This window comes from Peromyscus maniculatus, chromosome 11 (assembly GCF_049852395.1).
Source record: "Peromyscus maniculatus bairdii isolate BWxNUB_F1_BW_parent chromosome 11, HU_Pman_BW_mat_3.1, whole genome shotgun sequence".
NCBI lineage: Eukaryota > Metazoa > Chordata > Mammalia > Rodentia > Cricetidae > Peromyscus > Peromyscus maniculatus.
The window spans coordinates 44768129-44794419 of record NC_134862.1 but is presented as its reverse complement, the minus strand read 5'-3'; the positions used below and the strand labels follow the sequence as shown (position 1 = coordinate 44794419).

General features: G+C 53.0%; 2 protein-coding genes across 6 annotated transcripts; both read right to left on the bottom strand.

The window, feature by feature from the left end:
- Positions 1-253: 253 nt before the first annotated feature.
- On the bottom strand, positions 254-9470 carry Arl8a (ARF like GTPase 8A). Its single transcript, XM_006982449.4, has 7 exons — positions 9188-9470; positions 3987-4067; positions 3598-3671; positions 2278-2371; positions 2097-2164; positions 1781-1851; positions 254-1339 (listed from the first exon to the last, which is right to left on the bottom strand). Exons 1-7 carry the CDS (start codon positions 9308-9310, stop codon positions 1290-1292), a joined length of 561 nt encoding a protein of 186 aa, XP_006982511.1. The 5' UTR covers positions 9311-9470; the 3' UTR covers positions 254-1289.
- Positions 9471-12300: 2830 nt separating this feature from the next.
- On the bottom strand, positions 12301-25784 carry Ptpn7 (protein tyrosine phosphatase non-receptor type 7). Of its 5 annotated transcripts, none has more exons than XM_016001007.3 (10): positions 25396-25531; positions 23149-23322; positions 22445-22628; positions 22169-22253; positions 20735-20811; positions 19184-19321; positions 18723-18833; positions 17496-17650; positions 14663-14776; positions 12301-13437 (listed from the first exon to the last, which is right to left on the bottom strand). In XM_016001007.3, the coding sequence occupies exons 2-10, from the start codon at positions 23268-23270 to the stop codon at positions 13344-13346; spliced, it is 1080 nt and encodes a 359-aa protein (XP_015856493.1). In that variant the 5' UTR covers positions 23271-23322; positions 25396-25531; the 3' UTR covers positions 12301-13343. The 5 variants fall into 5 exon arrangements, with proteins under 5 accessions (XP_015856493.1, XP_015856497.1, XP_006982512.1 ...); XM_016001011.3 differs by lacking the exon at positions 25396-25531 and adding an exon at positions 24336-24472; XM_006982450.4 differs by lacking the exon at positions 25396-25531 and adding an exon at positions 24332-24406.
- Between the last annotated feature and the right edge of the window lie 507 nt (positions 25785-26291).

The window sequence follows — 26291 nt, the reverse complement described above, 5'->3', positions numbered from 1 at the left end:
TCCCTGCTCAGAAGCACTTGGCAGCGGCCGGCTACACGAGCCTGCGATGAATGAGAAGCGGCGACGCCACAGCCCAGACTCACGTGCGCGTGGGAGGCTGTCTGGTGACAGGCCATTGTGTTTCCAGTGTGAGCACGTGTTCCCGGTGGGTGTGGCACCCCGTGGCCTTCCCTGTGTGAGGGGTGCTGCCGTCCCTGTGCGTCTGCTGGCCAGGGGCATCTGTGGAAGACAACTGCGGCACCATACACGCCCCCAACACAAAATTGGTAATTTATTGTTGTCATTATTAGGAGGCAAAAAAAAAAAATGTACAGTTACAAGAATCATTTTCCAAACAGAGGTTAAATATGAGCTGAAAAGTGTAGTTAAAAAGGAAGAGGAGCATCACTTTACAAATCATTAAATTAAACAAACAAACAAACAAACAAAACCCCAAGAACCGACCCCCCATGCTGAGTTCTCTCCTTGTACCACTCTGCGAAATGAGAACAGAAAGTGAAATGGGCCATGGAGGTGGGGGCCCTGGGGAGAGGCAGGAGCTGGGGCCCAGGAAGAGTGAGGAGGGGGGCGGGGTCACTGGGATGGCATGGACACTGGCTCCTCCCACTTGAGCCTGGCGGCCTCTGCTACCTGGTTACGCCTGGTGGCCCTACCAAGGCTGGGGACAGAAGAGGAGGCTCCCGTTGGCCTGAGGATCCAGGCCCTATTCTGGGAGACAGAAATACTTTACGGGACACGGGGACGATCACCAGTGGCCAGGCTGGTACCTGCCCCAAGTGCCAGCCTCCACCTTTTTTGCATCTGAACTTGCCCCAAGTGGACCCTGCACCTCTTCCCATCTTGCCAGTTTGCCCCTCCCAGGTCCTGATTGGCCCCTGCAGCATCAAATGGTTGATCTTAAGTCTTTGCTTAAATTAAAAAATTAAAATATATATACATATATATACTGTACACACAGGACAAAAACAGTGTTGAAAAGGGAGGCAGAGGACGGGACAGAGGTGAGGACAGGTTGCGGGGCCAGGGCTGTCGGGAGGGGAGGGAGGCGGGGCTGGGTGAGGGGACAGAGAGAAAGGGAGAGAGGTGAGGGGACCGGATGGGGCGAAATTTATTTTACAATAAAAACAGGAGTTCAAACCTCAGCAGAATGGGACTCTAGGAGCCCCAGAGGGCCCTCCCCACACTGGGTGAGGAGAAGTGGGTTTAGGGGAGACAACAGGGTTGGGCGGGGAGCTCGGCTTCCGGTTCGGTGACTGTGGTCCCTGGTCCGAAGGAGGAGAGCCACAGCCTCAGCTTCTCCGTGACTTTGAGTGTTGGATAAGCCACTGTAGGGTGATGTCTGAGCGGAGACAAAGAGAGAAAGTCATGAGGCCTGCCTGTGTGCAGGCCACTCTGCAGAGAAGGCCTGGGAGGTAATCAACAGTTAATCCCAGCTCCTAAAATTGCAGCCAGGGTCAAGCCTAGAGCTGTGACCTCCCCGCAACGCCCCCAACGACAGCTCCAAACTAGTGACAGGAGAGACACAACAAAGCCCCAGCAAACCAAGGCAGAGGGGCCTGGAATACCCGGTCCAACCAAGCCAAGACAACCTCAGTTGTAGAAGAGGCAGTGGGTGGCTCCTCTCGGTGAGCAGATCTGCCTGCTGCATCCAAGGACTAAAGACAGGTGCAGGGCAGGAACCTCCCAGAGTCCTGTGCTACCACATCGGAAGTCCCCCTCCCCTCCCCCTTCCACCGGGCCACTCCTGGGAGAGCGCCAGCAACGTCCCAAAGCCGCATACCTATGTTGTCCTTCTCCTTGCAGGAGATGGAGTAGCAGCAGATCTCTCGGTCCTGGATAGCAGACAAATTCCTGCGGGGGAGACCAGAGCAGACTCTGCAGAGGCTGGGGCAGCCAAGGGGTATGGGCCAGGGGAAGGCAGGGTCTTTTTCTTGGCCAAAGGGTGACAAGAAGAGGGCGAGGCTCCTGGAAAGATGTGTTCTGCTGCCACCAAGTGGTGAACACTGGGAATAGCACCAGGCCCAGCCCAGAAGTGTTGTCAGCTGGGGAATTTGGGGAGTTGGATGGAGCACACAAAGAAAGGCCACTCAGCTCACATTTTCTCAATCAGCTCCTTCTCATCTAGCGCTCCTGCGAGGTCTCGCTTGTTACCAAGGACTAAGACCTATTCGGGAGAGAAGCCGAGGAGGGTTAGGACAAGGGCACCCCTGCATGGGGCAGTCTCCCCCGCAGTGACTTCCGGCCCACCCTCTCCCACCCACTCCATCACTGGCTGACCGGGATGCCTTGCAGCTGAGGCTTGTCTAGCAGGTTGTGGAGCTCATTCTTGGAGGCCTCAATCTTCTCCTGGTCCGCAGCATCCACCATATACCTGGGGGAGGCAGGCAGGAAGAGGGGCTGCTGAGGGGAAGAACGCCTCTGGTTCCTCTTCCTCCACCTCCTGGTCACCTCTGGAGAAATGGACCACCCTGGTCTGACTCAGAGAACGCTGTCCCAACCCACAGGGGCAAAGCGGGGCAGGCTTCTGTCCTCTGAGGAAGCTGGGGCCTATAGGATTAGCTGTAAGTCTGGCCCAAAGTGACCCACTTACATTGTCATGGGAAGTCTAGACAGGGGTAGAGAGGAAAAAGAAACGGATTCCCTCCTAAGGCACAGGGTATGATGATTGGTTTTTTTCTTTTTCTTTTCTTTTCTCTCTCTCTCTCTCTCTCTCTCTCTCTCTCTCTCTCTCTCTCTCTCTCTCTTTCTTGCTTTCTTTCTTTCAAACAGGTTTCTCTGTGTAGTCCTGGCTGTCCTGGAACTCACTCTGTAGACCAGGTTGGCCTGGAACTCAGAGACCCACCTGCCTCTGCCTCCTGAGCGCTGGGATTAAAGGTGTGCGCCACCATCCAGCTATGATGCTTGTCTCTTAAAAATCAGGTTTAAGCTGGGCATAGTGTGCATGCATTTAATACCAGTACTTGAGAGTTGGAATCTGAGTTAGAGGCTAGCCTGGGCTACATAGTGAGACCCAGTGAGATTCAGGCCAGCCAGGTCTACACAGTGAGTCCCTGTCTCAAAAGAAAAAAAAATTTTTTTTTATTCTATTAAGAAAACTAAGCTGGGCATACATTCCCCCCCTGCCTTTCTTTTTCTTTTCTTTCTTTCTTTGTTTTGGTTCGTGTTTATGTGGGACTGGAGTTGAATCCAGAGCCTTATACATGCTAGGCAACAGCTTTAAGAGCTTTCTGACAAAGTTACACCCCCTGTCTAGATAAAATTACCAGGCAAGGGAAAGGAATCACTAGAATCACCCAAAATTCAAGACATGATGATTTGAGTCGGGGGACAGTGCCCTAAGTGACACTCCAGGCCCGGGTGGCCAGCTCTCTAATTAGGTGCTATGGCCCAGAGTATATATTTACTAAAATACACAGCATGTAAAATACAAGCAAGCCACGTCCAGGCACCAAGTATGAACCAGAGACCATGTCTATGGGACTCTCCGTCAGGTGTGAAGTCCTTGCCGGGGGTGGGTATGGTGTGTGTGTGTGTGTGTGTGTGTGTGTGTGTGTGTGTGTGTGTGTGTGGTGTGTGTGTGGGGGAGACACTACTTACACGATGGCACTCACTCCTCTGCAGTAGCGTTCCCACATGCTTCGGAAACGGGGCTGTCCCCCAATGTCCCAGAGCTGAGTAAAGAGAGGGTGGGGAGAGGGGATCCTCAGGAGCAGGCAGACAACCGAAAGCCATTTGGATCCCCGGCTTCTCTTCCGCTGTCCCCGCTACCCCGCCCCCTGCACGCTACCCTGTGGGTCCTACCTCTTTCTCTCTCCTGGTTTTCCTCTCTCCCACCCCTCTACCTGGTCTTCAGCTCCCTTCTCCCAGGACAACAGGGTGTCCCCAGCAACAGGATGATGCCACTCTGCCCTCCCCTGGCTGGCTCTCCCCTGGGGCCTCGGTTGCCCTCCCAAACACAGGGGGTTCTCGGCAGCCCCGGCCCTCACCTTGATGGTCACGTTCCCTTTGGTGATTTTGCGCATGTTGAAGCCCACAGTGGGGATCATGTCCTCGTTGAACTGTCCTGACTAGAAAGAAGAGCCAGCATCGGAAAAGATGCAAAACAGGGACAGCAGCCGGCTATGCCCTCCCTGGGGGGCAGAGACAACAGGCTGCAGGGTGACCCTATCAGTCAGGCCAGACTTTCTCAGAGTTTTCATGGGAGGTCTCTCGAAAGCCTCCTCCCTTCAGGCAGGATGGGCAGTCATCAGCCTAGGTACCGTCAATACCTGGAGCCCTATGGGGAAGAGGCTCACAGTCCTTAGGTAATCTGAGTCTCTCAGTCTGGACAGGGAGAAAGCCTTCCCAAGCTCTAACCCACGGTTCTTGCTACCAGCAGCCCCTTTACTCAGCCTCCAATTGATCTAGAAGGACAATACATTTCTTCCCAGGGAAAGAGGCCCAACGCAAGAGACACACCAAGGAAAGCAGGCACATTGCCAAACTAGGAGAAAATTGTTTTTTTAAAAAATCAGGAGGAGGGCTGGAGAGATGGCTCAGAGGTTAAGAACACTGACTGCTCTTCCAGAGGTCCTGAGTTCAATTCCCAGCACCCACATGGTGGCTCACAACCATCTGTAATGAGATCTGGTGCCCTCTTCTGGCCTGTAGACATACATGCAGACAGAACATTGTACACATAATAAATAAAAATAAATCTTTTTAAAAAAAATCAGGAGGAGTTGAGTGTGGTGGCGCACGCCTTTAATCCCAGCATGGGGAGGTAGAGGCAGGTGGTTCTCTGAGAGTTTGAGGCCAGCTTGGTCTACAAAGAGAGATTCAGGCAGCCTGGGCTATATAACAAGACTGTCTGGGTGGGTGGGTTGGGACCAAATTCACTACCTTCAAAATGTAATGCATACTAAATAATTCCAGGACTATTTACAGTGTTGATTTGTAGTACTCTAGCATGGGTAATCCACAATCTCTATTATTTACCGATATGTGTCTCCCTACCGGGTTGAAAGCTTCCGGGGGGGGGGGGGGGGGGGGGGAGGAGCCAGGTCTATAGTCACAGCATTAGAGCTTGTTGACTATCCCGGAGCTAAGAGTAATTCTACTTCCCATAATTCTTTTTAGTTTCTAGTAGTTTTCTCTTTCCCCCATACAATGTTTCTAAAATCTCTGATTTATTCTAAAGTAGCCACAGGCTTCAAATTAGGCCAGACGGAACTCCTCCCAGGCTATCTTCACATTCACGGGTAAGGACAGGGGAGGGAGAAGGCCACAGGGGAGGGAGCCGACTCTACCTTTAAGCTAAGAGTGACAGTCGACACCTTTACCACATCCTTTTGACTCCCATCAGATAGTGCACTAATTTGCTTGAGTCCCATACAGAGGCCAAGGGCTTGGACCACTAGCCAGGGAGCAGGAGATAGCCAGCTCTCACTCAGTGCCTGGCAGCCTCCGTGAAGTCCCCCAGACAGACTGGATCAGTGTTCTACTCCCTTGCATCTGCAGGAATCGCTCAATGCCCAGTGACAAGGGACAGCAGGGATTCTGCGTTTGAGGACCACAGCTGGGTTTTGGAGGTCCTCTGAGCCCCCTGGATGTATAATCATCCTCTGGTATCCACAGGGGTTGGTCCAGGGCCCACCTCAATTACCCATACCTGAAGATACTCAAGTCCCTTATGGGAACGGCATAGCAGTGTATACTAACTACAGAGTGTATCGGTACACTCCTGGAACCCCAGCAATCAGGAGGTGGAGGGGGAAGAATCAAGAGTTCAAGGTCAGCCTCAACTAAATAGTAAGTTTGAGGTCAGCCTGGGCTATATGAGATCCTAGCTCAAAAAACAAAGGCCTATACACATCTTACCATATAATTTAATTTATATTTAGTTATTTACTTCTTCCCCCCCCCCCCTCTCTCTCTCTCTGCGCATGTGTGTGCATGCACACATACCACAGCATGCCTGTGGTGGTCAGAAGCTAACTTCTGGAAGTTGATTCTCTCCTGCAACCTTTGTGGAATCCTGGTATTGAATTTAGGCTATGTCACCAGGCTAGCTTAGAGATAATTAAGCTATAGAACCCTGAAAGTGCCTGATTTTGTCTGACCTCAGAAGCTAAGCAAGGCTGGACCTGGCTAGCACTTGAATGGGCGGGCGATAACTCCTGGGCTCAAGTAATCCTCCTTCAGGACCCCAGAACAGCCAAGACTGTAGGGCTCCTGATGAATATGCCCCACAAAGTGCTTGTGAGTAGATCTGATGCAGCATGGAACTGTCACTGGTCTTTGGGAACTAGAAGGTCCATATACTCCCAAAGAGATGAGAGTGTATCCTGGAAGAATGTGACCACTGGCAAAGTGGGATGGTAGGAGACTATCCGACAGACAGGTCCTCCGACACCCAGAGTTTCTTCTGCTCAGTTGTGAACTGGAGCTAGGTTGCAATCAGACTATGATTTAATTTCCCTGCTAATGACTCAAATTCTTCCTGTAAGGATGGAAACAACTTTACGTCATGTAACCTCATCTTTTTGTCTCACACTTGAATCCACTCTAGGTCATTTTTTCTTTTTTTTTCTTTTCTCTTTTTGAGATAGGGTCTCATGTATCCCAAGCTGGTTTCAAGACCTGTTCTTCTATGGTGACAGCCTTTCTTATCTTAAGACTTTTGAAATGACCTCCTTGATGGGCACAGCAACACACACCTAGGGAGACGAGACAAGGGACGAGAGGTCAAGGCCAGACTGTCTCCCAGGAGACAGAATGGCTTTCTTGCTTCTCTTGGACAAAACCTGTCTCCCACTTTTCTAGCACCCCAGCTTTCTTAGCACTCAGTAGAGCTTCAGTTTCTTAGACCGACTGCATGGCTCTTTCTATACTTTCTTTCTAGTTCACGTTAACCTGCTGAGCATCTGGGCTCACTAAACTCAATTCCTATTCACAGCCAGATCTCAGAGTCCAGAGAAAAACAAGGGTTTTTCTCTGTTTGCCGAGACAAACAGAGGCCAAGTGAACAGGCAAAGGCAATTCAGAGTCAGTGGTGGGCATGGGCACAGAGCCCAGGGGTCCCCGGGTCTCTGTGATTGTATAGAGTGGCAGAATGTCTGTGGGGGCTCCGGTGGGCTCCAGAAGGCTGGAGTTACCCGGATGCTGGAATTCCCTGCAGCCCCCTAGGGGGTAGTTAGAGTCTCTTTAGAGAAGGGAAATTTAGCTTCTCTTTTAGTGGCAAATTTTGTATCAAAATGGAGAACATAGGAGCTAGGGAATGGAGGAATGTTGGATATCATAAAAACTTTATTTCCTTCTTCTTTTTTTTTTTTGAGACTAAGTCTCTCTCTATGGCCCAGGCTGCTCTCAAACTTGGGATCCTGTCTCAACATCCAGAGTGATGGGGTTACAGGCATGCTCCATCATGCTTAGTTTCAAAGAACCTCTTGACTCTGGCAGGAGAATTTGGAGAATTTGGTTTCCATCCCTGACCTGTCAAAGCCTTCCATATTCTGAGAAGATGCTGGCCTTGAAGGGCAGGTCCAGGCCAGGAAGTTGAACTCACCTAGGTATCTGCGTATCCCTACACAGACGCATGGCTTCACTAGCACCCCATGAGAAGAGCTTCCCTAGGGACAGGAGGTGATGGCTAGACTGAGCCCAAGCTGCTGGCTTCTCCTTTTGAGAAATACCAGAAACATATCCCAGACCTAAATGCCCCCAAACCAAGCCACCTAGGTCTGCAGAGACAGGTGGAAATCCAGGTGTTGATTTCCTGCTGATAGCCTAAGAGGCAAGTCAACACCAAGACTAACCAGGGTTTCTGATCCCAAGGACACAGCATGGCAGGCAGGAAGCCAGGGACCCGTGTTAGTTCAGAAAAACATTCTGCCCCAAACCTCAGCAGAGGTCCTGTGGAATAAAAAGGGACGCTGGGTAGAGGAGGGTATAGAGGTCAATGGCAGAGCATGGTTAGGGGAGAGAGAGCGAGTGCCCATGCCCAGTCCATCAAGTCCCAAATCCATCCAGCCTTCCAGCTTCCCGATATACTAATAGCCCCTCTAAAGGGCTCTCCAGCAAGGATGCTGAGCCCTGTGGGGCTTCAAGGTTGGGCAACAATACCATACAGTCAAGCGGCGGTACCGAAGCTGGCTGGCCACACACCTTTGCAGACCTACACATCATCATCATCATTTTTTTTTTTTAACCTGTATCTGGCTAATTCACAGTTCTCTTGAAAAACCCATCTTTGGGAATGGGGCTAGGTTTGGAGAAAAACTATGCCCCTGTCCCAAGCTTTCCCGGGTCCCCAAAGCCCAGTCCTGCCTAGCTTTGAAATACAGGCTGCAGCCATTACTGCAGCTCAGCTCACACACCCAGGGAGCTCATCTTCCTCTTTTTTTAAAGAGAAAATTTAACTCCTTCTCCACCATTCCTCTGGCACAGACATACAACTGCAGTCACCCCACCCCCCAGGCCTGACTCCCCAAAGCCCTCAGAGCGGCTCTCTCGCCCATCTCCAGGTGGATGGCGCCCCTCCAGCTCATCCTCTCGGGTCCACAGTACCGACTCTTGCAACTTCTGAGCCAAGCGGAGTCTCCCAACTCCCTTTATGGTGCCACCCTTCCTGGACCCTGGCGATACCGCAGCCCCGGGACAGGTTCGGGGGGAGGAGTCTGGGTTAGAGTCAAGACCTCAGCTGACTCCTCAGCCTCTAGGGATACCTTCCCCCCGCCCAAATGAGCCGGGGCTTCCGCGTCCAGCAAGGGGGAGACAGAGCCCTCGGGGTGGGGCTGGGCTGGGAGGGCCCCCTGGTACCACGCTCCGGGACGCGCGTCCCGTGACCCTCCACGCGCCGAGCGGGAAGGCCCGGCCACTTTCGCCCTGTCATGCCCCCCTGTGCGCGATCCACGGGGGCCTGTCAGCCTGCGGCGGGTTCCGGGTGCCCGGAGACCTCTGGGTGCCTCCAGCCCCGGAACTCCAGCTCTCGTCCCCTCGTCCTCGCTCCCCCGCCCCCAGCCCTGCCATCCCAGCCCAGGCCTGAGAACGGGTAGCACGCCAGCTGGTCCCCCAAGAACCGTGCTAGGCCCCAAGCGCCCGGAGCCGGCTCCTCCCTGCCGGGTGACGGCGGTACCCGGCCACGCCAGGTGGCGACTCGGGTTGCCCAGGGCGCGGCGCGGGCTGACACATCTGCCCTCGCTCGTACCGCGATCACGTTGACGAAGGTGGTCTTGCCCGAGTACTGCAGCCCCACCAGCGTGAGCTCCATTTCCTCCTTCCAGAACAGGGCCTTGAACCAGTCCAGCAGCTTGTTAAACAAAGCGATCATGGTCGCTGCCGCCGGCCGCGCCCGGTGCCGGGTCCCCGCCGCCCTCGCTGCCCTCGCGCTGCGGCCCGGAGCGGCCCCTCCCCGGTGCGGCCGGGTCCCGCGGCTCGGTGCGGGCGGAGGCTGGAGCGCGGCGGCCGACGACGCGCTGCCCGCGGATCCGCTCGCCGATGGGTGTGGCCTCAGCGCCTCCTCCTCCCCCGCCGCCGCCGCCCTCCCGCGGGCCGGGCCGCGTCCTGCTCGCACCCGAGCGCGCTCCAGTCTTGCGCGCGGCCTGGGCCAGCGCCCGCGGGCGGGGCGGCGGGGACCCGCGGCGGCCGGGAGGAGGGTGGCGGGGCGCTTGCGGAGAAAGCTGTAATTTTATTTTCTCCGATGCCCTCGTTTGCCCCGCCCTGACTGCACCGCTTTCTGTCTTGAAGGGTTGGTCGGCCCGAGGCGGGTAGCGTCCGTATGGAGCTGGAGCATTTCCAGGCTGAAGAACGGTTGGCACGAAGGTTTCCCAGAAAGGGAGACGGACGGACGGTTTTGCTCCCTGAACCTTCGCCTCTGCGCATCCCTGGGTACCTCTGAGCATCCCTGGGTACCGAGTCCCATCCCCCGAATTGCCATGGAGAGTAACAGCCGGATTTAGAGTCTTTAATACTCCATCTTGTTTTGTTAACACAGTTTACCAGGCCACTTGTGTAAGAAGCCCAAAGTGAGATAGATGTTTGAATTTGATGCTGATCTTTACCATTATTGTCACCATATGGAAAGAGGCAAAATCAGGACAGGGGATTCCCAGTGAGGGACGTTGGTGGCAAAAGAAAAATGTGTGCCGTTTTGGTAGAAAGCAAAGTTTTCTGATAGTGGGCGGTGAAGAGCCTGCCAAGATGTCCCCACCCTCACTTGCGGGAGCTAATCCCAGGGCCTGTTCCGTCAACTGGCTATCCCTTCCTGGTCCCAGGATCCCAGAGCAGCTGGGCTCTCAGTCTCTCCTTTGCGTTCGGTTTTCAGGTGTACTCTGATGGGCCTGTTGTCCTAGCCATAGGTGAATTATTAATATCAACTGTATGAAGCAAACCTACCCAAGAGTTAGATGACTCCCAACATCTTGGATTAACCCATTGTTCCTACTTTTTTTTTTTGGGGGGGGGGTCTTTTTCAAGACAGGGTTTCTCTGTGTAGTTTTGGTGCCTCTCCTGGATCTCGCTCTGTAGACCAGGCTGGCCTCGAACTCACAGAGATCCGCGTGGCTCTGCCTCCCGAGTGCTGGGTTTAAAGGCGTGCGCCACTGCCGCCCGGCTGTTCCTACTTATTAAGGCACATCTGCCCTTTGTGAGTTCTTCTATTGCTCTGAAGGCACATGCTGTAGTCTGAATTTCTTAGATGAAAGTTTAAGTTATCATCCAAAGTAATAGGTTTCGTTGCTCAACATTTCTGTGTCTTTCCCCCAGATCCATATATTGAAATCCCAATCCTCAAAGTGACAGCCTTATGAGGTGACTAGGTGGAGCCCTCCCAAATAAGATCAGTATCCTTATATAAGGAGAGGGCAAGAGACCAGACCCATACTCCCCCCATCACGAGGCTGCAAAGGGAAGAGCCTCTATAAGCTGCATCTATAAGCCCAAAAAGCGAGTCCTAGCCAGACTCTGAATCTACTGGTACCTTGATCGGTGGCTTTCCCATCTTTCAAGCCACAAGTAACACATTTCTGTTGTTTATAAGTCACTCAGTGTGTGTGCTTATTTTTACAGCACCCTGAACTAACGGTAAGGTGGTAGGTACCTCTGTGTCTCACTTCCTACATTGACTGTAGTTTCATTTTGTCACATGTCTTTAGAAATACTGGAAAAGAGTGTATCCCAGGGGTAAAAGATGCAGCAGCCTGCTCCTGCTCCCAGGAGCCTTACTGTATTGCTAGAGAGAGCCCTAGAGGCCTAAGAAGATGGAAAAAAAGAATTAACTGGGCATCCAAGAAGTCTTTATTTATTTATTTCTACTTGGTTGTTTTTCCAGAGCCTGTGCCCTCCAGAACAGGGTTGGTGTGACAGTGCTGGGCGGGTACCCAGAGGGCTGTGCAATTGCTCCCTTCCCATGGCTCTGAGCTCATGGCAGCATCAAGTACTCCAGAGCCTACTGTGGGTGGCACAGACCTTTCAGGGTACTCAGGAAAGTGGAAGTGCAAGCCCCATCACCCCAAGGCTAACATGGAGTGCCTAGGGAAAGGTTAGGTGGAGCATTAAGAATGTTAACCTCAGGCATAGCATTGCACTCTTTTTTGTTTGTTTGAGTTTTTTTGTTTGCTTTTTAGATAGGCTCTCATGTAGCCAAGGCTACTCTGGAACTCTGAATTCTCCTGCCTCCCCGCTTTCCAAGTGGGGATCACAGGCTTGTGCCGTGTCCAGCAGCACTACATGTCCTTCAGAGAGATGCCATGAAGCAAAAGGGTGGTCACTCACCACGACACACAGAGGTTGTCACAGAGGACCCATGCCAGCCACAGCACATCCAGGAGCTGAGGACCAGACAGCGGGCATAGTGTCCCATCTTCGTCCCCACAGGCAGCCCAAACTGGATCAAGGACGACCCAGAGTTGGTCTGGCTTTCTAGGGTATATAGTTCAACCCTGAGATAGGTTGTGGGGTCCCAGCCTGTTTCTGGAACCAGTTAAGCTATCCAGGTGGGCTCTGCAAATAAACACAGGCCCAGGAAGGCATGGCAGGGAGGTTTTCTGGACGCAGACACAGCCCTTCATTTCTTCTTCTCGTTTCTGTCTTTGGTACTTCACATGAGTACCTAGGGCGTGCTCTAAAGTCACAGAAGCAAAGCAGAGAGTTCTGGGCTTCCCTGGAGAGTGGCTGAGGAGCAGATGGCAGGAAGTCGGAGAGGCAGCAGCAGCCCTCCTGATCTCTGAATGGTTCCTATACATTACCTCTCCCAGAGAGCTCAAGGTGGCTTTTTTTTTTTTTTTTTTTTTTTTTGGTTTTTTTTTTTTTTTTGGTTTTTTTCGAGACAGAGTTTCTCTGCGTAGCTTTGCGCCTTTCCTGGAGCTCACTTGGTAGTCCAGGCTGGCCTTGAACTCACAGAGATCCGCCTGGCTCTGCCTCCCGAGTGCTGGGATTAAAGGTGTGCGCCACCACCACCCGGCCGCTTGCTTTTTTTTTTTTTTTTTTTTTTTTAAAGAGAAGGTCTTGCTATGTAGTTCTGGCTGGCTTGGAACTCAAAATGCAGATCTAGCCAGCCCCAAACTTGCAGCAACAGTCCTGCTTCTGCTCCCCCCCTCCCCCCCAAGTGCTCCTGGGATGACAGGTATGCATCATCACACCCGGGCTCCTCCAGCAATCTCAGTGGATAGACTTGGTTACCTCTGCGTCTCCTCTTCCGACACGTGTGGAGGCCAGTCAGGGTCCTTGTTCTCTTCTGGGGGGGGGGGTTCATCTGACACTCGCAGGTGTGTGGGGAGGAGCAGTCTATGTAGGATGTAGAGGATTTAGCCAAGGTTAGACCAGACTTTCCCCCGCTCTTGCATCTGGCCTGTTTGCGGGCAAGGCTTTATGGAAGAGAATCCTGTAGTTTACTGTCTCAGCAGCCCCAGCTGCGTGGCTACATCTGGAACGGCTTTCGGGGCCATTCTGTTTGCTTCAATGACAGCAGCGAAGGACTGACTCTGTGTCATTAACAGGGTAGGAAGGCCGCAGAGAGCATATGAGATAAGACCAGCACCGCAGCTTTGTTCTCAATCCACTCCAAGTACCAGCTGTAAGTTCAGAGCCACTGGAGGCTCCCCCATAGTCCACTGGAGGCCCCCCATAGTCCACTGGAGGCTCCCCCATAGTCCACTGGAGGCCACCGGAGGAGGCAGAGGAACAGTCGGCGGTGAAGACCCGCGGCCCGGCCCCTGTTGCTGGCTGGAGCATTTTCCTGGGACTGTAAGCATTCTCATTACTGTGCTTATGAAGAAGCTGTCTCGGAGCACACAGCCCACTTCCCCAGATCCACTGTCCCAGCCCTGAGGGGAGGTTGGCTCCTGGACCTGTGGAGGGCTGGGGGGTCAGGGGCTGGGCTCCTGGGGCAGCTGGGCTGCATACAGGGCCAGCGTGTGGTGCAGGAATTGGTACTGCTCGGCAGTCTGGATCATGCCTCCTCTGTAAGCAGAAGCACAGGGTGAGAAAGAGTCAAGGACACTGCCCCATGCCGTGGTTAAGCATTCTCCCTCACTGTCCTGCTGGGAAAGCTGACTCTCTCCTCCTCAAGGAGGGAAGTGCAGGGGGCAGGGCCCCGTCTGGACTCTCTGTCCCTTATGCACCCAGCTCTTGAGCAAAACCAGACCCGATTTCTCAGGTTGGGTCAAGAATGTGTTCCCATACTCAAGTTTTCCACTTGTCAATAAAAGAAGTTAACCCGGGGGCTGGAGAGATGGCTCAGTGGTTAAGAGCACTGGCTGCTCTTCCAGAGGACTCGGGTTCAATTCCCAGCACCCACATGGTAGCTCACAACTGTGTGGAAGTCCAGTTCCAGGGGACCTGACACCGTCACACCAATACACATAAATAAATTGAAATAAATAAAAAAGTTAACTCCACATGTGTACAGCAGGTCTCCTTTCTAGAACATTCACAGAGGCAAACCCACTCCTTCTTCCAGTTGGGGAAATAGACATTTACCATTCTAGATAAAAATGTGGTGCTGAGTACAGTGGTGTACGCCTTTAATCCCAGCACCTGGGAGGCCAAGGCAGGCAGATCTCTGTGAATTCAAGGCCAGGCTGGGCTACAGAGTGAGCTCCAGGCTAGTCAGGACTACACAGAGATGCTGACTCAAAAAAGGGGCCGGAGAGGGTACATAATTATGGTAACAGCTGGAAGCACACACGCCAGGGTCTGAGCCTGCTTCTTTTCCTCCAGCCCCAGTGAGCACCATAGCCACCTTGTGTCTAGAGCAAATTGCATCTTTAGAAAAAAATAAATCAAGACAGAGTCTCCCTCTGTAGCCCACACTGGCCTTGAGCTAACTAAGCAGCCTGACACTGGCTTTGAACTCACGTTCACCTGCCTTGGCTTCCTGAGTGCTGGGATTACAGGCACGCAGTATCGTACCTCTCCTTGACTGTTACCTCGTTTCCTAGCTTTCCCCTGAGTAGAGAATTTGGGGGGTGGTGAGGGATAATTCAGGGTGACATGTTTAACTCCAGGCCTCCAAGCTAACATAGACGATCTTTCATGTGGGCTTAATTACTGGCAACATAGGAAGCTTTTTAAAATAAAATGAGCTCCTTGCTTTCACCTAGGAGGGCCTGAAGGTGATGAAGACCTCAGAACCACCCATGCCATTGCCGATGAACATGGCCGCACCTGCTTCCTATAGACCCACCTGTCCAGGCGCAGCTGGCACACGATGCCCAGAATGTCCACTTCCCCTCGGGCCTTCAGCTGCTGGCAGCCGATGCGGGTGGCAATGAAGCAGCCTGTCCGGCCGATCCCTGCACTGGATGTGACCAGAGAGAGGACACAGAGGTCACAGGAGACCAGGGAACAGGGGCTGCACTGGATGTGACCAGAGAGAGGACACGGAGGTCACAGGAGACCAGAACAGGGAAGACAGGTGAGCAAGGAAGGTTGGGGCCAGGCTTCGAACAGCGAAAGAAGAAATGGGGCCGAGGTGCTCACACCTCTAACTTCAACATCCCTGGCATCCCTGATGGAGACAGATGATAGCTCGTCCTGGACAGGTTCGTGAGCTTTATTAGTCTCACTCTAGGCCTAGCGCAGCTCGTCTTTTGCCTTCTGGTTTCTATGGACTTTAATTAATTAATTTATTTTTGTTTTTAAAATTTATTTATTATGTATACAGTGTTCTGCCTGCATGTATGCCTGCATGCCAGAAGAGGGCACCAGATCCCATTACAGATGGTTGTAAGCCACCATGTGGTTGCTGGGAATTGAACTCAGGACCTAGATCCCATTACAGATGGTTGTAAGCCACCATGTGGTTGCTGGGAATTGAACTCAGGACCTCTGGAAGTGTTACCGGTGCTCCTAACCTCTAAGCCATCTCTCCAGCCCCCTCGTTTTGGTCTTTTGAGACAGGATCTCACTATGTAGCTGTAGCTGTCCTGGGAGTCACTCTGTAGACCAGGCTGGCCTTGAACTCACAAAGATCTGTCTGCCTCTGCCTCCCAAGTGCTGAAATTAAAGATGTGTGCCACTATGACTGGCTCTATGAACTTTAAAATTTATTGTTATTATTGTTATTATTATTATTATTATTATTATTATTATTATTATTATTATTTTAGATAGAGGCTCATAGGTCCTGCTAGCCTGAACTTGCTTTGTAGTCCAGGCTGGCTTTGAACTCCTACCTCCTATGGGGATTATAAGTGTGTACCCACACGTCCAGATTTTAGTTTGATTTTTTTTTTTTTGAGATAGAGTTTTACTCTGTAACCCCAGGGATGCCTGGAGCTTACTATAACCCAGTCTCCCTGTAATCCTCCTGAGTCCTGGGGTTACAGAACTGCCTCCATACCCAGTCTCTTTTTTTTTTCAGGTTGTTATTGCTGTTGTTGTCTGTTTGTTTGAGACAGAGTCTCTATGTAGCCCTTGCTGGCTTGGGGCTCACTGGGTAGACCAGGCTGGCCTCAAACGCACAGATATCTGCCTGCCTCTGCTTCCCAAGTGCCCGGGATTAAAGGCCGGGTCTGTCTTTTTCCTAGGTTTTTTTTTTTTTTTTTTTTAACATTTTAAATTTATTTTAATGTGTGTGGTGAGTGTGTGCATGTGTACACCTGTGCCATGGTGCCTGTATGAAGGTTAGAAGGCCACCTTCATGAGTCAGTCTCTCCTTAGACTACGTAGATTCCAGAGATGGAATCCCGGCTGCCAGGCTTGGCTGCAGGCGCCTTTACCCACCGAGGCACCTTGCCAGCCCCAGCTTTTCTTTTTGCTTTTCAGTAATGGGGTCCAGCCATGTAGCCCAGACGGACCTCAAACTACCAGCCTCACTGCTGCAGCCTTGAATATGCTCAGCCCTGGGTTCACTGTTGTGCCCTGTTCCAGGGTTCGCTTTGATGACTGCATCTGTGTTGATGGTCCAAGGCATCTAACGACAGTGCCTGGCTGCATCTGTGTTGATGGTCCAAGGCATCTAACCGACAGTGCCTGGCTGCATCTGTGTTGATGGTCCAAGGCATCTAACCGACTGTGCCTGGCTGTGTCCTGGCTGGCCCCTTGAGCATTCCTTGTCCCACCACAACCTCAGACCAGCTTCCACAGATGCTCTCGGGCCTCCGCTCTTGTCCATTATCCTCTTCTTGACTCTTGACTCTGTCACCTTGAGATTTCTTTCTCTCTTCCCTCACACCCCTTTCTTGACTTCACGCCCCCGCCCCCCGCCTTAGGCAAGCCTCACGTGTGTAATAGAAATTACACCTCGCTAGCGTAAGTAATAGAAACCACCAGTGACTCCCAGCACTTACACTGTGCACCCCCTCTGCATGGGTTCAGGCATGCCTTGTTCGTACTTTTCACCTCCTCCTTTTTCCTCCCCCTTCTCTCCCTTCTCTCCCCTCTCACCATGGTACCATGTAGCCCAGGCTGGCCTTGAACTCCCTATGTAGCTTAGACTGGCTTTGAACTCCCGATCCTCCTGTCTCTACTATATGCCCAGGGAATAAACTGAAAAACTGATCCACTGCCAGGAGCAGGGTCAGAGGGTCAGCCTGGGGACACTGATGGGAACCTATCTGGAAGGCTCGTAAGGGCTTCACGAAGGGACCTCGTGGAACTGGCTAAGACACTTAGATTTGCCGTTTGGTTTTATTTTTTGTTGATACTGGGAATTGAATCCAACACCCCAGATTTACCATTTTAAAATAATGCTTGGGGCTGGGCACCTACAGCAACAACAAATCCAACAAAATCAACAGCAAACCCAAGCACTAAAAGACCCCAAGCAAACAAAAAAGTTGTTCAAGGAGGAAATGAACCCCCAACAGCGGAGGCCGCGTTTATCTCTTCTCTACCTGACTAGAAACCTCCCGCAAGCCAGGGCTCTGTAGAAAAGAGATAACAATACCGAATCGCTTGGACTAGAGATGGCTGTCCAGGTAAGGGTTGGGTCTGTCTGGTGTGGTTTTCCTTGGCGACCTGGTGGGCAGGGAAGGCCAGCGCTGGTTCGAGGCTGGGGTTGGGGAGGCCCCTACCTGCAGTGAACCACGATTGGCCCGGAGTTGGCAGCGGTCTCCGAGCTCTCCACCTCAGCCATCAGGCGCAGCAAGGGCCCTGCCGATTCTGGAGTCTGGTGGTCTGGCCAGGCCGAGAAGAGCACGTGCTTTACCGAGCGGCGTTCCTCCTGGTGCTGGCGTGTGAGGAAAGGAGAGAGGAAGGCATGAGAACTGGGGTTGGGGATTTAGCTCAGTGGTTAGAGCGCTTGCCTAGCAAGCACAAGGCGCTGGGTTCGGTCCTCAGCTCTGGGGGAAAAAAAAAGAAAGAAAGAAAAAGGAAAAAAAAAAAAAAAGACACGAGAACCAGGATATGGGTGTGGGTGCTGCCTCCTCTCGGTGCCAGCAAATAAGTACTGGGCATCAGCTCGGAGCAGGCAAAGCTGATTCTCCCGACGACAACGACGACGACAATGATGATGATTACGGCTTTGATATTCATCTTCTACCATGACCCACTCCAAAATTCAAGGAAGGAGAATTTGAGAGAGGGAGAGAGAGCCAGGCTCAGTCTTGGCTCTGCCTCTATCACACAACCATGGGTAAGCACGTACGTTAATCTCATTTTCTTCTCTGGTAAAGTGGGCACAATGATATCCTTCTGGTTTGTTTCCCAGGATGCTCGGGAAGCAATGAATTGATACAAAAGTAATTTGAAGGTGTAAGAATGTGTACAGCAACAGGAAGCCCCCCCTCCCTCCCTTCCTCCCTCTCCCCCTCCCTCCCTTCTCTCTAGATGGGAGTCTTGCCACGCTGTTTCACTCAGTTCTCCCCTCCCACCATTTGGTTCCAGGGATTGATCTCACATCATCAGGCTGGGCAGCAAGCTCCTTTACCCACTGAACAATCTTTCTGGCCCCAGAAAGCATTTTTACAGTCCATCTACCTGTGCTGGCACATCTCTGACCTCCCCTCACTCTTCCAGCATCCTGTGTCTGCCCTCTCCCCTGGAGCCTGGATGTGTAGCGTGGGCAGGAGATGCTTCCTGGTGGTCTCTATTTGTTTTTTGTTTTTTTTCCCGTGCATCTCTATTAAATTAGAGGTGCCCCTGAAGGTTGTACCCATTTCTTTTTCTTCTATGGCACCTCTTAGGCACCTAGGATCAAGGCTTAAGTTAGTAAACTTGGTCCCCTAGTAAATGTGGCGCCTGAGTTCCAGAGATGCTAGCGTGGCCCAGATCTCCCATTGGTCCGTTTCAGGGGATGGTACCTGGATGGTAAGTTGCCTCACAGTGTACTCTGGGTGTTCTTTCATGCTCTGGATGCGGATCTGGAAGGGCCCATAGGTTTCCTCGTCGGTGGGCCAGTAATGTACACATTTCTAGAAGGGAGGGGTCTGGGAGTCAGAGTGGGAAGGTCCATTGGTGGAGCAAGGCTGGAGCAGCCGAGAGAGGCCTAATGTCCCCTTCTCCCATTTCACCCCATGAGCCAGGTCAGTGCCTGGAGTCTGGCTCTCCCAAGCTTAAGCGCTATGGTGTCGCCCCCCACCCCCCACCCACATTTTGGCTGTGAACAGCTCCCCTGGGGCCTATGTATCTCAGGAATCTTCCCGAGGGAAATGACCTGGGGCCCCATCAGAGTTATGAGCTCCCATTGAGGCTTCTGGTCTGCTCTGCATGGGTGGTGTTCGAAGGGAGGCCACAACCCGTTCTGGGTGACCCCGCCTCTTACCTCCTTGCCCTCTCGGAGCTGGGTGAGCATGACAATGAGGCACACTTCTTCTTGCCACACCATCTCCCAGAAGTCCGCCACAGTGTTTGGCATGGGGCCCTGGGTGGCAATGTAGACCTTCTCCTGCCCATCATAGCCCTGGGGAGGCAAAGCACAGAAGGAGAGAGAGGCTGTGGATTCACACTCAAAGCCAGTGAACATGCGCACTTAGATACGCTCACACACAGACACAGACAGACAGACAGACAGACAGACACACACACACACACACAGACACAGACAGACAGACAGACAGACAGACACACACACACACACACACACACACACACACACACACACACACACACACACACACCAGAAGCCACATGCTGGAGGAGGACATGGGATCCATGATGAGAAACACCTGAGTTCAAATTCCTGGCCTCTGTGAGACTCAGTTTCTCAACCTATAGACTGGGCCTAGAGATTACCTCATAACAGAGTGTGAATTAAACTCAAAAAAGTATATTGGCAGTCTCTCAGATGGCAGGCACCATGTACATGTTTATCCCTGTCTTCTTCTGCTTTCTTCAGGCGCAAGATATCATAGTCTTCAATATTTGTAAGAACGTTTCACATTTCATGAATCACTTTTATACATTTGGCACCAAAATCCAGCATACTGTTCCTAATCTGTTCAACCCCTTCCATCCTCCTTAGCTTCCACCGTCCTTCCGTCCTTCCGTCATCCATGCATCCCGCTGCTTGCCTGGTTCCCGCTGCCAAGCAAGCAGAGCACTACCTATCTACTATGCTTTCTGCCGGACAACTTTGCCTCCCAGCAACCTAGAATATGGTCCTACCACATTTGGCCACAAGGGGGCATTGCTTTCCCATCCACCTACCACACCAGGTGAGAAATTGGGCTAGATGGCCCTTCTTGCTTTGAGGGTGCTATTAGCTGGACATCCATCAGTCTCTACAAAGGAGGTGCTACTTGGTACAGGGTCGGGGGTCGGGGGGGGGCGAATGAGTGTGGGAGAGGAGATGGGAGTAGATCCTCACTCGTGATGGCTTTGTGCAGCTTTTAGGAGCCAACTAGCCTTTAAGAAACTAGTGACGAAGCCGGGCGTGGTGGCGCACGCCTTTAATCCCAGCACTCGGGAGGCAGAGCCAGGCGGATCTCTGTGAGTTCGAGGCCAGCCTGGTCTACCAAGTGAGCTCCAGGAAAGGCGCAAAGCTATACAGAGAAACCCTGTCTCGAAAAAACCAAAAAAAAAAAAAAAAAAAAAAAAAGAAACTAGTGACGAGGCTCAGCCGTGTCAGCCTATTGCCACATAGAGAGAGTTGTCATGGATAGGGTAACAGGGTAGGTTAGGAAATTTTAATATCTTTTCTGGGTTGATTTGGGGGGTCGTTCGGTGTGTCGCCGCCCGCCCGCCCCCCCCCACCCCCCCCACCCCCCCCCACCCCCGTCTGGCAGAGAGAGCTATGGCAGGAAAGGACAAGGAGAGAAATACAGGCCACTGAGGCCAAGTCACAGCTGGACTGATGCAGCAGCCACACACTCACTCGGATGTAGTTGGCGTTGATGTAGTCGCCATCTTCCTGGCTATGGGCCCGGCCAAGGCAGACACGACTCTGGGGATCTAGGAAGTAAGATCAGTGAAGGTGAAAGGTCAGAGGGGACCAACAGAGCGGACCAACAAATGCAGATTCTAATAGAGTCAGAGGGGACCAACAAATGCAGATTCTAATAGAGTCAGAGGGCATTCAGTTGAATTGTTTTATAGACAGGTAGCATAATACCTGTGTATTCTAAAATACAATATTTCAGATGGGCAGTGGTGGCGCACGCTTTTAATCCCAGCACTTGGGAGGCAGAGGCAGGCGGATCTCTGTGAGTTCGAGGCCAGTCTGGTCTACAGAGTGAGTTCCAGGAAAAGCGCAAAGCTACACAGAGAAACCCTGTCTCGAAAAACCAAAAATAAAAAATAAAAAAAAAATCCACAACAGTAGGGATCCACATGTTTTTGAGCAGGAAAGTGATATAATCAAAGCAGAACTATTAACTGAATGATGGTGTATAGGACAGACCACAGAGCTGTGGAGACCGATTGGGATATTGTCATATTTTAGCCTTGAGATCAGCGAGGGTATAAAATGGGAGGCAACTGATAGGAATAGAAAGAGATTCTGCACAGAAAAAAACTTTTTTTTTCATGATTATGAATACAAGCTTCAGATGAACAACACATTGTCTAAGCTATCACTTGACCATGAGGGATTTGGGGCTCTCTCTCCAAAGGTGTGGGTCTTTTCCCAATCAAACCGGATGAGGGATAAAGGAGCTGGCTTCCCCTCTTTGGTAGCTGTGGAACTTGCTAGAATTAGGCCAAGGCCAAAGGCTAACAAACTCACTTGGCTGTTCACAGAGCCTTGCTCTGGATAGAGCAGGCAGCGAGCTTGGAGGCTCAGCCCAGGGCAGGACCCATGTGCTCGGCTGAGTTAGACCACGGTTCTGGAAGCTACCGTGGTAGGCTCCAGGACTCAAGCCTGCCTCTGAAAAGAGGGAGGTTCGAGGCCTGGGTCTGTCTGTGTGAGCTCACCCCTCCCACTGAGGCCCACAGTAAACTTCTGCAAATGTTATCTTGTAATTGCTATCTCTCTCCTGGCTGCCAGGGTGGTGGTAGTCTTTCTCTGTTGAAATACCATGTCTCAAGCACTGTGCTTCCTCCTTGGCGGATGTGAGGGTTTTTTGTTTGTTTGTTTGTTTTTATTTCTATTTTATTTATTTTTGTCAAGGTCTCATATAAACCAAGCTAGCCCAGAACTTGCTAGACAGTGGAGACTGGCCTTGAATTCCCGATCCTCCACTCGCACCTCCAAGTGCTCGGATTATCATAGGCATGCACCACTCTGCCTGGCTTCGAGGTATATATCTTGCCTTCTCAAGTTCTCCACCCCCAAGGACACTGCCCCCTTCATGCCCTCTGTGGCCCTTACTTGGCAAGATGGTCTTGTATCGGTCCTTGGAAGCATGGCCAGGGATATCCAGGTCTTCAGGGCTGACAAAGTTTGAGGGGATCTTCTGGTGGGGGGAGTAAGTGTGTTAACATCTGGCCCCGGCCTCCTTTCTCCCCTTCCATCCTCTGCACACATAGGGACAACCTTCTCTCCTAAGCCTTGGCGATCTCCCCCAAGGACCGCAAGGAGAAGAGAGGCCCGGGGAATCCACGATGGAAGGGCAGGGTGATGTGGAGGGGACCCCAACTTCCTTACCAAGAATTCCTCCTCTAGCTGCTTGGGGCTGGGTGGCTGGTGCTGCAGACCCCAGCGTGTAAGGGGGTGTCCGGCTGTGCGCAGAAAGTGTATGGTGACCTCCCGGGGTGTATTCACCGAGCAGATGGGTTCCACAGCCCCCAAAGACCGAACATCCAGCATCAGAGCCACGCTGGAGCCCCTTCTGAAAGCATAGCCATCCAGTGCCCAGTGAACATCCCATAGTGCCTGCTTTCCTTTCAACGACTTGTCGCAGAGCGTGTCTGAGGAGGCCACAGTTAGTCTTTCTCCTGACCTAGAGGCTCGGGGCACTCAGGGGTCAGGCCCTTACCACGTTCCCCTTTCCTTTTATCAGATACAATGGAGTAGGCTGAGACTCTTATGTGCCTTCCTGTCGCCTACCTCTCCTACTCCTAAGCTGGCACAGAGGCTCCGATGTACACTCAGTGCCGTGAAGACTCCTGGACTTGTCTCAGAGATTGCTCATCCCAGCTTGAGACTGAGGGAGCAGGCCCAGGGATGACACGAAACTCGGTGCCTCAGACACCACAAAGGATGGGCAAGCAGCATGCAAATGAGCATTATTAATTCTCTTTCCAGGCCTTGTGGACTCTGTTGTTAGAACTGGGCGGCTGGGTCCGTGGGAGAGGGAGGAAATGAAAGCAAGCCAGGTCTAGGAAGATCCTCTCTGTGAAAGATCTCACCTCTCCTGCAGCCGCACATGCTTCTTGGCCGGAGCCTTGGTGGGTGGAGGCTGGGTCATGGCTGCCCCCAAAGACAAGGTCGGTGGCTGTGCTCTGGAGCGCCCCTCACAGGCCTGGACCATGCTGGGGTAGATTGCTGGGCTCAAGGAAGCCTCACTCAGCCATGAGGCCTGCCTGAAAGACAAGGTCCTGTATTTGCTGACCTCTGACCTGCCTTACTGGCTAGAAGGAGGCTCCTAAGCCCAGGCCAGCCATCCTTTTGGTTGGAAGGGGCCTAACTTTTTTACCCTGTAAGTACAGGAGCTCTTTGTTGGGATGCAGGACAGAGGACAGTCAGAGGTTAGAGGAGGAAGGAGATACAGAGTGTAGGTATGGGTGAAGTCAGGAAATAATCCGGAAGGAGGAAGAGAGAGGGTACCCAAGTCCACAGGGCTCTAAGCTTGGGTCCAAATGAGAACAACAGACTGCCGGTTGTAAGGAAGGAAGGGAGAAAGCTCAGAACTTTTTAAGTCGTCAGCAAGTCTTCTCCAGAATGAGAAACTGAGGCCTCTAGTAGCGTTGGAGCCAGCTGGGGACCCAGGCAGGCCACACTCTGGTAGGGTCGTCTCCTAATTGCTGGCAGCTCCCCTCCAAGATCACTTGTGGCTTCTGGGGGTCTCTATCCAGGGCGGTAGGCTAGGGGTGTTTCCTTCCTCTTCCTTCCCATCCCCCAGTCTCCCGCCTCTGTAACCGTCACAGGAAATGGCCTCGCCAAGCCTAGAGCTCCAGCGCATGGTGAGACTACGGTTGGGGGTACGAGAGAGAGAAGGGGCAGAGAGGTGATGAGGGCATCTCCTTTGGGGGCAGTCGGCATCTCCCCGAGCGAAGTCACAGGTGCCATGGTGGTAGGGTTAGGACTGCTGACCTCCAGGGACAGAGGCTTGGAACAGTGTGGGCCCATGCAGGTGTGGCTGGGATAGAACTCTCCCACGACAGAAAAGGGCCCTTTGCTTCTCTGCTCCTGGCATTCCGTGTGGCTCCTTTGCCCTCCAGCCACAGGGACACCAAATATGCCACTGCTCATGCCTGGCCAGGCATGGTAGCCCCAAACTCGTGCCTCTTCACCCCATCCTCAGCGACGCCCCCCCTGCTTCCAGGCTTCCCCACCCCAGGGCCGTAGTTTGCCTGTGCCCACTTCACGTACTTACTGACGCAGCTGTGTCCCCAGGCTGCCTTTTGCCAGCTGTCTGTCAGTCCGTCTATCTTTGAGGACTGAGAGGCTCCAGGAAGCCAGCTTCCTCCCTCCGCCCCTCCTGGCTTCCACCCACGCACACCCAGCTGCAAGCTGCCCTCCTGCGCCTGCTGCAGCTGCCACCAGGGGTCGGGTGCATCCTCCCCGCGCCCTCTGAGAGCAGGCTGCCAGCCGGTGCCAGGCCACCCTTGCTGGGTGCAAAGGCTCTGGGAATGGGCAAGGGACGAGGCCTTCCCTGATCATGCCAGGTCTGCACCTCTGGGGTCTTTATCAAGCCCCCCACTCCACCTCCTTGCTGAGAAGGTAACCATAGGGGACCCTCAGGCGTTCCTCTGGTTGAGCCCTTGGCTAGAGACTTATTTCCACGGCTCGGCTTCTGCCCGAGTGAGCCCTTGCTGCTGCTTCAAAGCCTGGCAGTTCACGGCCAAGCCCAGGCCCTATCTGCCCGGAGCAGAGTAGATGCACCACAGAGGTGCAGTGTGGGAAAGAGGAGGGAGGATGCCTTGTTCTGAACAGGAAGGAGGGGCCCAGGCCCTGAGTCCCTCAGCCTGCAGGCACAGGCTAGTCGCTTGAGAACAGGTAGCAGAGCAAAACTGGAGAAGAACCTCGGGTCGTTTTCTAGGAGCCCCTCAGACTGCCCCTGGGGGGAGTCTCAGAACCCTGCCATCTCCTCAGAAGACTTACAGATGGCTGTGGCCCTCACATCCCATGTCCTCTTCACCACTGGGCCACTTGGATGCTTGGGAGTGGGGAGAGGAAGCGGGCCCCCAAGTTCAAGACTCTACAGCCCCTCCACCCCGCCTGGCTCTGGTAGACCCCTTGCTGGCCCGACTGGTTCGTGGTTCATGCTTGCTTGCAAGACTTTTTTTTTTTTTGACTCTGCAACGTTCCCAACACCCTTCCTGGCCCCCAGCAGTCACATTCCACATCCTTTCTCTTCCTCCTACTTGTCTGATTCAACTGTCAAATGGTGAGACCAAAAAAGAAGAGCCGTGGAAAAGGCACAGGGGTGGTACCTGGAGGAGGTGGGAGGAGGGGCTGGCCTTCTTCTGCCTGTGGGGAGGAGGCGAGGACCAGGGATGACCCTTTGAGGTCAGGAGGCTTGGGGACACCTGTCTTTGTCCTTGGCAGTAAGTCGGAAGGTGACGCTCCAGCGCCGGTTGATTCCGGCTCCCGCCTTGTGGCGGGTTCTCCTCCGAGGAATATAGGTGGGCTTTCCTGAGGAGGAAGCTCAGTACAGCCGGGAGGCGGTTGGCTCTGGTGCCAGGATGAGGTAATAGGAGCAGGGGCCCGGGGATTCCTGCACACTTGTGTCCAGCGACGGGCACCTGGGCTCTGCCTTGACCTCCCCACAGGGGAGGGAGGGGAGTGGAAGGAGGACCACCCGCCCCGGGCCAGCTGTTGACTGCAATCAAGAAAAGGAAGTGAGGATACCACAGGGGTGGGGAGGAGGAAGTAGGAGAAGTCCTCCCCCACAGGTCTGCCCAGTGTCCCCAGTTCACAGTTTTAGCCTAGTGGCTGTGAGCACACCTCTTGATCCTCACAGATGGGGGCCCAGTGAGTGGGGTTCAAGAAGTTGGAAGCTGAGTTCTCGGGTAGGGAGCAAGGAAGCTGGGAGATGGGAAGGGAGTTGGTGGGGTGAGGGTCAACCTAGGCATGAAGCAAGACGCCCCAGTCTCTCCCGGGTCTCTGGGCGTCTGCTCACCTTCCTGTCCACTCCCTCTCCCTGTTCTGCTCAGGACGTGAAAGCTTGTGGCCAGAGTCTCCACCACAAGCCTCGGGTGGGACAAGACACGTGTCCCTTGTCCTGCATCTGCCCTTCCCTGCTGTCTCTGGAGCAGCCCCTACCTTATCCCCGCTGCTGCCAGGACGGTCCTCAAGGTGACTCCTCCTTCTCCTCCTCTGCGGAAGC